This window comes from Onthophagus taurus, chromosome 7 (assembly GCF_036711975.1).
Source record: "Onthophagus taurus isolate NC chromosome 7, IU_Otau_3.0, whole genome shotgun sequence".
In the NCBI taxonomy this organism is placed as follows: Eukaryota; Metazoa; Arthropoda; class Insecta; order Coleoptera; family Scarabaeidae; genus Onthophagus; species Onthophagus taurus.
The window spans coordinates 40,169,256-40,182,568 of NC_091972.1; the positions used below are offsets into that span (position 1 = coordinate 40,169,256).

The 13,313-nt window shown below is 30.3% G+C and overlaps 1 protein-coding gene across 1 annotated transcript in view; it reads left to right on the plus strand.

Moving 5' to 3' along the window:
- Nucleotides 1–10,728: 10,728 nt before the first annotated feature.
- The window catches only part of LOC111416311 (neurotrimin-like), a 255,005-nt gene continuing 252,420 nt past the window's right edge, over nt 10,729–13,313 (plus strand). The window contains exon 1 of the mRNA XM_071197296.1: nt 10,729–11,225. Within this exon, the coding sequence (XP_071053397.1) occupies nt 11,165–11,225 (61 nt within the window). The 5' untranslated portion in view covers nt 10,729–11,164. The remainder of the gene's footprint in view (nt 11,226–13,313) is intronic.

The following is a 13,313-nucleotide window of genomic DNA, read 5'->3' on the forward strand; positions in this document are numbered from 1 at the left end:
TAAGTAACTTTAAATGAATCAGATGTGTATTTGATCAAATTTTGATCATTTTATGTAAAGGCAGAGGGATCTACAAGAAAAATAATATGACTCGGTCAAACACTGACATTAAAATATCCTTAACAGGTCAAACACTGGTGCGTTTACCCTATAGTGATCTCTGCGGTTTTTGAATCATTCGCAGAAGTGTTATAATCCTTTGATCATTTCTCGTTGATTGACGTTGTACCTGAAGACGCTCGAAAAAAGCGAAACAATTCTTGTCATAACTTCTAAATAAATATACATTATTGTGGAATTTCTGTTATCTATATAAGATTTCATTCCTTGTAATATATAGGGTGAGTCAGAGAGAATGGGAAATCCGAATACCGGAGACAGTAGACACCAAAATATGACGATTTAACCTAACATGTCTTATACAAATATCGGTGGTTTTTAATACACAGGGTGTTGAAAGTTAAATTTTTATTTCGAAATTTCCTGATAATTTTGAAGGTTTTTGTACTATTAACATAAAATTTGGTAGTTAAATGTTTTCGATCATGAAAAATACGAATTTGATATTTGTTTTGCGATTACTCGTGAAGGCGCTAGATACACACTGTACGTTTGAGATATCAAGTCATGACTATTTTGTCAGTTGAGGTATGGTGAATTAGAACTAGAAATCTGAAGGAGCTTTCAATTCTGCACAAAAAAGGTACTCTTGCTTACATTGTCTAAGTCTACTGGTTTCCAAGTTATCTGCTTTTAATTGTTTCAAAGTAATTTTAACGTTAACATTTAAAATCAATAACACACAGTAACTATAACAATTAGTAAGGATAATAATCGATAACAATAATAATTAATTAATAACAATAGAATATTGTGACCATTTTTGTGGTTTTTGGAGACAAATCCTCTGTAGAGTTTGTAAAATCCAATCTTCATTTGGTGATTGGCGAGAATGAGCTGGTGTTCGGGGACAATGCTAAAAGCCTGGGTATTATTATTGATGAACGTCTCCGTTTCTGTGAACATGTTCAGTCTCTTCTACGGAAAGCCTATGCTACTTAAAGGTTGCTTTATAATAATAGGTACGTCTTAAACCAAAAATTGAAACTACAGCTTTGCGATGCTCTTGTTTTGTCTATATTTAATTATGGTGACGTTGTTTACCATTCATGTCTTGATAGTGTACATTCGGATAAGATTCAAAAACTTCAAAACTCTTGCTTGCGATTCATTTACGGTATCCGTAGAAGAGACCGCATATCACACGCACTAGTGTGGGCTGGATGGCTAAATATGTCACGACGTAGAACTCTTCACTGCCTGTGTCTCTACCATAAAATTATCTTGCATAAAAGACCTCCTTATTTGTACAATAAAATTAAATTTCGTACGGATGTTCACCACATTAATGTTAGGCATAGGCATGCCTTGACGATACCTCTTCACCGCCTAGAAATGTTTAAACGTAGTTTCTCTTATTGTGTGCATAACATGTACAATCGGTTACCTGATTCAATTAAGAATCTTAGTCTGCTTTCCTTTAAGGGCATGGTTAAGAAGTTTTTGGGTGGGTGAGTGAGCAATGGAAGAATTTTTAAAATTTTTTTTTTCTTTTTGTATACGATTACTGTCTTACTTTGCGCATTTAAAATTCATTTAAAATTTATTTAAATATTATTATGACTTGAATCATATAATTATATTGTTTTGATTATTATTATTATTATTTGTTGTATTTTTTTTTTTCGATGGGTAATTGAAAAACAGGACGACCTCGGATGTTCTTTGGTCGCTCTGACATGACTCTTTTTGATTGGAGTTGTATTTTCTTCATATATTGCTATGTACTTATGTATTTCGTTTATTACCTATCAATAAATATTATTATTATTATTTTCAAAAATCCAGTAGACTTAAATCTGGATTTCTCACTATTAAAAAACTCATTATGTCGTGGTATTGTTGGTAAAAATGATGATTGCACACGGAAATTAGATCAATGTTGACAATTAACAGGCAATTGTCGAAACATAAGCGGAAAAATAAACCAACGTTGCTTATGTTAAAAAATAAACATTTTAGAAGAAAAAATACATTTAAACATTTAAAAGTAAATAATTCGAAAACCGATAGATTAAGGGCCGGTTGTACCACCTACCGATAAGTTTATCCGATAGATAAATTGGCGCACGTAGGGCCGGTTGTACCACCTCCCGATAAACTATCTAGCGGATAATTATCATGGTTACAGCGGTTTTAAGCGCTCTCATTGGCTAAGTGCACCAATTTATCTATCGGATAAACTTATCGGGAGGTGGTACAACCGGCCCTTAGCCAATGAGAGCGCTTAAAAGCGCTGTAACCATGGTAATTATCCGCTAGATAGTTTATCGGGAGGTGATACAACCGGCCCTTAGACAATTTCAATAAGAGTACCTTTTTTGTGTAAAATTGAATGCTTTTTGTGATTTGCAGCTCTTATTGGTCGTAGCTGTCGACCCAAAAACCTAATGATTTGATTTATGAAACGAGCAGCGTGTATCTAGCGCCCTCTACGAGCAATAACAAAACAAGTTTCACATTCGTATTTCTCATGCTCGAAAACATAAAACTACCAAATTTTATGTTAATACTACAAAAACCTTCAAAATTATCAAGAAATTTCGAAATAAGAATTTAACTTTCAACACCCTATGCCTCGAAAACCACTGACATTTGTATAAGAAATGTTACGTTAAATCATCATATTTTGGTGTCTAGTATCTCCGGTATTCGGATTTCCCATTCTTTCTGACTCACCCTGTATAATATGACGGACTGAAATTTCTAGTGTACAACCCAAATTCTAACTTTAATTGAAACTACTTTATGTGGCTATGAGGTATTAGCCAACATAATAATAAAATTATAAAATTAACTTTTGGCAGACTTTTTATTTTGCGTCTGTTCTGTTTTGCATCAAAAACAATTGTGTGCAAATATAAAAATAATAACAAATGAAATACAATTTTTATGTTTTTAAATGGAGCTGCTGCCACAGCACGCTACACTTTAATAAACTTTCATTGAAAAGATGAAGTGAGTTAAGTTTAATTGTGTATGTTATTTATGACAATTATAATTAACATAAACGACCTAAAATGTATACATTATTACGACTCTTTTTTTCATCGATGTTAATATTATCAGAAAATTGAACGACTTCTTCAATATGATATTGTTTATTAACAATTTTATTAATTACAAAATGAATTACAATCTTTCATATTCACTTGTCATATTATTTATAGTTTTCGTTAATAATTTGTTTTTTATAAAATACCGTAGTCGTAGCCCACTTTTACAACATTCAATATTAGATAGTTATTTGAAAATATAGAGTGCGGGAAGCTAGCTCCACATTTTTGATTTTTAAATTTTTTATTGTTGTTCTAGATTGTTCTAGAGTTGTTTACATTGTTCCAAAGCGGCAAATCGAAAAAATAAAAACTAGGCGAGAAAACCGAAAAAACAGGTTTTTTGACTAGCCCCCCATTTTTGGAAAAATCAAATTTTCTTTGTTGTTCTGAGTTGTTCTAGTTGTTCTAGTTATTGTTCTAGAAAATCAAAATTATGGGTTACAGCATTACGAAGTTATAACTAAAAATAGGTTTGGCCGCCGAAATGTCTAGTTGATTGCTGTGACCATAGTTTTTCTATTATCAATTCCATATTACAAATATATACTTATTATAGCTAACGCAATCTGGAACAGTTATTATTTTCACTAGAACAACTCTCAAAAGGGCACTTTACTCTTTGAAAATTAAAGTTTTTGGAAGTTTCAGTCAATAATTCTTGTGCCAGCGGTTTTATATTACACAATAAGAATTAAAAAACATAGACCAATCTAAAATAACTCAAACTTTGCCGATTCAAATTGTTCTAGATGTGTTTCACGTTTAACACGGACAGTAATTTTGCAAAATCACATATTTTTTGTTGCTCTAAATTGTTCTTGTTGTTCTAGGTACCTAAAATGTTTATTTAATCATTGCGGCTTTAGTTTTTTTAAAGTTTCATATTAAAAATTAGTACTTACAACAATTAAAACAATTCAGAACAGCTGATATTTTCCAAAAACCTTAAATTTCAGTTGTTGCGATATCGGATAGACATTGTTGAATCAGTGAACCCAACCTTTAATATGATAATAGTTTTAAAAAATTAACAAATATGGAATAATCTAACCATCTAATATCCTAAAAATCACCTTTCTCTTTAAACTTATAATAATAAAACATAAGTTGCGATGTAAAGTGTATTTTATTTTGTAAAACTAAGTAATAAATTAATAAATAAACTAAACTAACAAAAGTAGGTTGGGCTCTTTGAAAATTAAAATTTTTGGAAGTTTCAGTTAGTAATTCTTTCATAAGTTCATAAGTAAGTTTCATTAATATCTATTTCAATAAAAAATAAAAAATAAATTGTTCAAAATACTTGCGGATTCGACAGTATATTTCATAGTTTACCATTTGCCCGTACACACAATTCATTTAGAAATCATGTTGAGAATGTTTGCACAGATTGCTTTAGTTTCCTAAAATTATACAGGAATAAGTTATTTTGGAAGTCAGAATATTGCTGGCGTGATAATAGTGAATGCTATTTCAAATATTGCGTTTCTTTGCACACAACTATTTAAAGAAGAATTTAGTTATTGTAGGACTAAAAACTGCAATAATTATTTAAACGTTACTTTTCATAAAAACATAATTTTACCAATCGATATTGATATCGTAACAATATTTGACTATGCACAGCTAAAGCAAGTAATAGAAAACTACATGCAAACTCTAAGCAACAATTGCAAAAAAATGTGGTCTGTTTATAGAAACAACAAATAGAGAGAACAATAAAATAAAATTGAGTGATTACGCACGCAATTTGTTACTCCACAACAAATTCTATATCCCTGCAGGTATCATCAGTTACGAAGGTACTCAATCTTTGAATGATGTACACGGTAAAAAATGGATGTAAAAATACATTAAACTACAAGATTGACTTATGAAATAATACATGAATTAACAACGTAATTTTCGAAATCCAGTTAATACCAAGCAAAATTACAGGAAATTAGTAAATTTACAAAATATTACATTTTTTTAATATGAATTACACAAAGCAATGTAAACTATAGGAAAAACCTGTAAATAAATGGAAAATCAAGTAAAACAATGTAAATGTATTAAATAAATTGGGAAATCATGTTATATTGTTAAAAATTACTATTACAAACATGTAAAATACGGGATGGCCGCACCACCACTTTCTGCGTTCAGTCGGCCGAATAGCGTTACAACTACGCACAACGCGTTGACATCATTGTGCCGAGTACAGTCTAATAACGTATGAATCGTCGAACGTTATACGCGCTTTCTTATAATAATAATAATAATAAACCACTTTAATCTGTCCATTTAGTGTTTGGTTGTTTGGTGCCCTATAGTACGTATACAGGTGTATACAAAGTTTTTGTGTTCCAAGTTTGCCGTCTGTTAAAATAGTAAAAATTTACACTTTTTCCATTATTCTTTTAATGTTTTTGTACTGTAAAACATTATAACAATGGTGGAAAAACTATTGGCTTTCATAATTTGGACATAAAACGAATTTGGATATGTAGAACTTCCATAATGACATTCGTATTTTTACATTTATTTAAGCTTAAAATTATGTAAATGTACAAGGCTGAATAATGAATTATTACATAGCAGACGAACTACAATATTCATAGCACAAGTAATTTTACATATAAATATAGTCATTTTTACGTGTTAACACGTGTACATTACCTGGGTTAAGAAGTAAAATTACATCAATCACAAACGAAAAGTACAAACATAGAAATGGAAAATGCGCTTGTTTAGATATGTATTTATTTTGCTATTACATACGTGTAACTTTTTGGCAATAAATTACCAGTACTGGACCATGTAATTATTTTTTACTGTGTAGGACACTACCCGGCATTTGTGCCAATTGGATATTATTTAATGACTTACGAAAAAAATCCGTACAAGTTAAAGAAGCTACTGAAATAAATGCGCAAATGTGCATATATGTTTATAAATGAGCAAAGTGATGTAACCGTATTATTCCATGATATTAGTTTATTTACATAATTTAGTTTATTTAGTTATAGTTTACCTTACAAGAAGTTATTGTACTGATATAGTAATACTGATCGAAGAGTTATTGTTTTATTTGTTAGTTTAGTTTATTTATTAATTTATTACTTAGTTTATACAAAATAAAATACACTTTAAATCGCAACTTATGTTTTACAATTATAAGTTTAAAGAGAAAGTTGAAACTTGTGATTTTTAGAAAATTAGGATGGTCAGATTATTCCATATTTTTTTAGTTTTTTAAAACTATTATTATATTAAAGGTTGGGTTCACTGATTCAACAAAACCTGTCCGATATCACAACAACTCAAATTTAAGGTTTTTCTAATGAAAATAACAGCTGTTCTGAATTGTTTGTTGTAAATACTAATTTTTAATATGAAACTTTAAAAGAACTAAAGCCGCAGTGATTAAATAAACATTTTAAGTACCTAGAACAACAAGAACAATTTAGAACAACAAAAAATGTGTGATTTTGCAAAATTAATGTCCATGTTAAACGTAAAACACATCTAGAACAATTTGAATCGGCAAAGTTTCAGTTATTTTAGATTGTTATATGTTTTTTAATTCTTATTGTGTAATATAAAACCATTGACACAAGAATTACTGACTGAAACTTCAAAAAACTTTAATTTTCAAAGAGTAAAGTGCCCTTTAGAGCAGGAGTGGCCAACCCGCGACCCTCCTCGGATAATTTTGCGGCCCGCGAGATTTATTAATTTACCAATAAAAACAACCTAAATTTACCAGCTAATAACAAATTATATGTAAAAGAAAAAAAAGAGCTTAATAATTTTATTTTTAAAAGTTAGATCTGGTTATTTATGGAGCTTTAGAAGAAATACTGTCAACATGTGGAAGTAGTTAAATACTTGGCGCCTGGAAGTCCAGCCCCAATATCCTCATTGTAAATCGGTTATAATAAGAGAACCTATCCCTAAAAATGCGACTTTTTTTATTGTTTATTTATTGTCTTTCAAAAACCCTTTTGAGTAACCCCCCTATTGCAATGCCTGGCTAGGTCCTTGTTTGCCGGTGGGTGTGTAAAAAACGGCGTTATAATCTGTCCGCTCACTTTGACTATTGAAGTGCGTCAGTGCTAGTTGATAATTTGTTTTCCAGTTTCGTTTTGTGTGAAAGCAGGTAATACAAATTCCATTAAATTAAAAATTAATTAAATTATTTTATTTTTTTTATTTCCTTCTAATTATCAGTATGAGTGCAAAGAAAAGAAAAATAGTGGACGAAAATAGAAGGTATAGCGATGAATGGGAAGAAAAGTATTTTTTTATAACTCAAAACACAAAATTAATGTGTTTAATTTGTCGAGAAACCGTCGCTGTGTTTAAAGAATATAACGTTAAAAGACACTACGAAACAAAACACAATGATTATTTGAAATTCGATAAAGAAGTGAAACAATCGAAGCTCCAGGAATTAAAGTCACAATTAAGAACTCAACAAAAAATGTTTGGTTCAGCTTTACAGCAACCTTTCAATAGTGTTAAGGCAAGCTATTCTGTTTCATTCTTGATAGCAAAAAAAATGAAAACATTTTCGGATGGTGAATTTGTGAAAGAATGTTTGGAAGCTGTAGCAAAGGATATTGTTCCTGATAAAAGTAAACTATTTTCGAATATAAGTCTGTCCCGGCAAACAGTGTGTCGTCGAATTAATGACATTTCAAATGAAATTATTGTAAAACTGCGCGATCGAATTCGAGATTTCAAATATTTTTCCTTAGCATTCGACGACAGTACAGACATTTCAGATACAGCTCAACTTGTAGTATTCGTTCGTGGAATAAATGAATCATTTGAAATAACTGAAGAAATGTTAAGCTTGATAAGTTTTAAAGATACTACAAAAGGTGAAGATATTTTCCATGCTGTTGAAAACTGTTTACGCGAAAACAACTTGGGTTTGGAAATTCTTACTGGAATATCAACAGATGGGGCGTCTGCTATGATCGGCAAAGATAAGAGAGCTATAAAATTACTGATCGGTAAAATAGAACCCAAGAACAAAACTCATAATTGCTGTAAAAGAGATGATTTATTTATAATCCACTGTTTGATTCACCAACAAAATTTATGTGCCCAAGTATTATCGATGAATCATGCTATGCAAGTAGTCATAAAAACAGTTAATTACATTCGATCACATGCACTTCCTCACCGACAATTTAAGGAGTTCCTGAAAGAATTGGATTCTGAATATGGTGACGTAGTATACTTCAGTCATGTCAGATGGTTAAGTCGTGGAAGATGTTCACAGCGATTTTATGAGTTACGTCAAGAAATTGATTTGTTTATGAATGATAAGCAAATACCAGTACCAGAATTAAGAAATGATGAATGGTTATTGGATTTATGCTTTTTAGTGGATATTGTCGAAAAACTCAATCAATTAAATATATCATTACAGGGGAAAGATAATTTAATAATCGATATGTTTAATCACATCAAAGCATTTCAGAAGAAATTATAGTTATTTGAATCTCAATTGAAAAATAATAACGTTCAACACTTTCCATTGTTAACAGATTTGAAAAATTCAAAATGTAACAATTACATTAAATATGCAAAAAAAATAAGAAAACTTGCAGCTGCTTTTGAGAGTCGTTTCACTAATTTGGACAAATACAACAAAATATTTGAAATATATTCATCTCCCTTTCATGTTGAGGTCGAGTTGGCCCCAGAATATCTCCAAATGGAACTGATTGACTTACAATGCAATAGTCAGTTAAAACAAATTTTTGAAACGGTAGAATCTAAAATAGATTTTTATAACATTTATATCACAAAAGAAAAATTTTCAAATGTGAGAAACTTGGCACAAAAAGTTGTGAGTGCTTTTGGATCAATTTATACCTGTGAATCGTTTTTTTCAAAATTAAAATTCACCAAACATAAATCACGATCGAACTTGACAGACGAAAACCTACAACACCAATTACGATGTGCAAATACCCGCATAGATATAGATTTGCTAAAGTTAAGTGAAAGAGTTGAAAAACAAATATCTCACTAATCAAATAAAATATAATTATTGTTAATCATTTTATTATTATATTATCTATGTTTATCCATCATATCTTTGAGTAATAATAAAAACAATAACAATAAATCATTCTGTTTTAAATATTTACTCAAAAAATTTTTTATGCGGCCCGCGAGATTATAAAATATTTTCAAAGTGGCCCGCAAGATCGTTTTGGTTGGCCACCCCTGCTTTAGAGAGTTGTTCTAGTGAAAATAATAGCTGTTCCAGATTGCGTTAGCTATAATAAAAAATTAATATAATTAAAAAAACTATGGTTACAGCAATCAACTAGACATTTCGGCGGCCAAACCTATTTTTAGTTATAACTTCGTAATGCTGAATCCCATAATTTTGATTTTCTAGAACAATAACTAGAACAACCCAGAACAACAAAGAAAATTAGATATTTCCAAAAATGGGGGGCTAGTCAAAAAACCTGTTTTTTCGGTTTTCTCGCAGAGTTTTTATTTTTTCGATTTGCCGCTTTGGAACAATGTAGAACAACTCTAGAACAATCTAGAACAACAATAAAAAATTTAAAAATAAAAGAATGGGGGGCTAACTTCCCGCACTCAAAAATATATTTCATTTATGTTCAAGATTTGTTCTTCCTATATTTTATGCGAACAACACCAAGCTATTTATACTTTGCCATGGTTTAAATTGTATATTTCATTTAGGATTTTTAAATTTTGTCGTTTCATATGTTTATAATAATTTCCATCTTGAAGAATTTTTGTTAAAGAAATGAGCAAGTAACTTAAGGTAGGGGAGAATTACTCCTTCAAAAAACGTACAGCGAAACTTAATCAAAACTCTCCTCTTTTCTCTTCGGATGATTAAAACGCGCGATGTAAATTTTCCATCGCGAGCTACCGGCGATTAATAATGACGCAGAGGGGAACTCATTTTTCGGGCAAATTTCTCATCCCCTCAAGTTGATGTTCATTATCTCCCGGTTTGCCAGCTTTACAGCTATTAATATTAATTGGTGGATTTCTCTTAAGTATACTAAATAATCATCCGGTGTTTAAAAGTAAACTAAAATACCATGTCAAAGAAAGATTTGAAATTGATAAAAAAATTAAATAAAAAAAAGTATTGTTACGGAACGGGCAAGAAATGAAAACTAAATTGATAACATTCCGAGTCGTCGAGGCGGAAAACTACGTCGGTATAAATCAGATTTTTTTCTTTATTATATAGGAGGATATCTCCGGGTCGATTCCGTTTCATCCGTGTACAGCTTTCGCGATTCGCGAAACCACATGCGACGCGGAGCGAGGAAAGCAAACGGTCACAAAGTGAATTTCCTTGTAAACCGGTCGAGCCGCATCCGGCGTCGCGTCGTTGTCCTCGCCTCGGACGAACCAACGCGAGGAAGAGATATCCAACGTTGGGGTGCTCGGCATCGCGACGCCGCCGCCACCGCGCCGAGGGCGTCGACGCGAACGGCGCCGCTTTCCCCAGGCCCCAGTACGCCATCGAGAACGCGTCGCGAAGCTTCGAACCCCCCCACGAAAAACGAAAAGCTACGACGCGTTCGAAAGTTGAGCGCGAAAGCTTTAAGTAACCTTTTCAAATTTTTACTTTTTAAAAAAGATCATCTTATAAATAATTTTTAAAAAATATTAAATAGGTTAAAATCGCCTCTTTTTTTCAAACTTTTCTCGTTAAGAAAGTTTTTATAATTACCGAGTTATTTCTTTTTTAATCTTAATTAGAGTGAACTAAATTAATGCTTCTATGTGAACAAAAAGATAAAAATGAATATGGAAAGTTTTTTGGTGCGTGTAATCGACTAAAATTGGATGATAACAAAAAGTAAATAATCGAAAAGGTCGAAATGTGTTCAGTTCGTTTGTTGACTGGTCAATTGGTGCTAAAGCTATATATTTAGCTAACTCGTTGAGTGCACGATAAGTGATTGGTGAAAATGGTTAATTTGGAGTTGGTCCTTTTCAAGTTTGTGGTCTTTTTGTTTCTCTTCGCTACAGGTCAGAATTTTTAATTTACTAATTTACTTTACTTTATTTTTTAATTTGATAATATTTAATTACTCACAATCCACCAATAAATTAGGTTATTCTACGACGAGTCACATGTATTGATGTATATAAACACTGCCTCTCTAACAATTAAACCTTGCTTATCATAAAATTGTCTTACTTAAAAACGAAAACGATAATATTAGTTTTCTTATATAAAAATGCTCGAGGAATCCAAATCCATTCTCAAAATTAAGATCTAACTTATAGCTTAGAAGTTATCAAGCTTTAAGTAGGCTACATCTAATTACTTTTACGATTTTATCAATTCGTTGATTTTGACATCTCTTAACTAATAATTCAGCGGTTAAATCTTAAGTTGGAATACAATTTTTGATTCTTTTAAATGTTTTTCATCAAAAAGGTATTCTTATTTCAAAACCTAAAACTCAATCTTTTTAAGAAGAATGAAATTTTTTTATTAACCACTTAATTAATTAATTACTTAACAAATTAATTAATTAACATGCTTTAAAAATCCTATCTAAAAGCAATTTATTTCTGGACAATGGAAATATTAATTTTCTTATGTAAAAATGTCCGAGGAATCCAAATCTATTTTCAAAATTAAGATCTAAATTGTAGCTTCGAAGTTAAAAACGTTTAAACAAACTAGATCTAATTGTTTTTATGATTCTTTTCATGATTTTAATGTCCTTTAGCTAATAGTCAAGCGATTAGATCTTAGGTTGGAACACAAGTTTGGACTCTTTTGAGTGTTTTTTATGCAAAAGATGTTCTTATTTCATAGCCACTTTTTTATTAAGAAATTAAATATTTAACATATTTTAGAAACTCAATTTTAAAGCAAGCACTTTTGGGAAATGGAAATATTAATATTCTTATGTTAAAATGTTCGAAGAATCCAAATCTACTCTCAAAATTAAGATTTTAGTTGTCCATTAAAAATTTCGAAGTTTTAAATAGTCTATATCTCATTGTTCTTGCGATTTTCCCAATTTCTCGATTTTGACAACCCCTAACTAATAATCCAGCTATTAAATTTTAAATTTGAAAACAAATTTGGATTCTTTTAAGTGTTCTTTATCAAAAAGGTATTCTTGTTTCAAAGCTTAGAACCTGGCCATTTTCAAGAAAATTAACTTTTTGTGTTCAATTGTTTCTTCATTATGAAATTACTTGTTTCACATTTTTTTAAAATCCTATCAAAAGCAATTTATTTATGGAAAATGGAAATATTAATTTTCTTATGTAAAAATGATCGAGGAATCCAAATCTATTTTCAAAATTAATATCTAAACTGTAGTTTTGAAAGTACGAATGTTTAAATAGTCTATAGCTGATTGTTTTTACGATTTTTTCAATTTCTTGACTTTAATAACTCTTAACTAATAATCCATCGATCAATTTTTAGGTTGGAATATAAATTTGGATTCTTTTGAGTGTTTTTCATAAAATAAGTATTCTTATTTCAAGAAAAATGCGATTTTGTGTTCAATTGCTTTTTAATTAAGAAATTATTTGTTTAACATGTTTTAAAAAACTTTTCTAATAGCAATCTACTTTTGAAAAACGGAAATATTAATTTTCTCATATAAAAATGATCGAGGAATCCAAATTTATTCTCAAAATTAAGATCTAACGTATAGCTTAGAAGTCATGAAGCTTTAAACAGTCTACATCTCATTGTTTTTACGATTTTATCCATTCGTTGACTTTGACACCCCTTAACTAATAGTCCACCGGTTAAATCTTAAGTTGGAAAACAAATTTGGATTCCTTTAAGTATCTTTCATCAAAAAGGTGTTCTTATTACATAGCTTTAAACACAACCGTTTTCAAGCAAAATAACATTTTGTGTTCACTTGGTTTTTAATTAAGAAATTCTTTATTTAACATGTTTTAAAAATCCTATCTAAAAGCAATTCATTTTTGGAAAATGGAAATATTATTGTTCTTATGCAAAAATGTCCGGAGAATCCAAATCTATTCTCAAAATTAAAATTTAAGTTGTCGCTTAAAAGTTACAAAGGTTTAAATAGAACATAATATTATTGATTTTCAGATAAATTCATA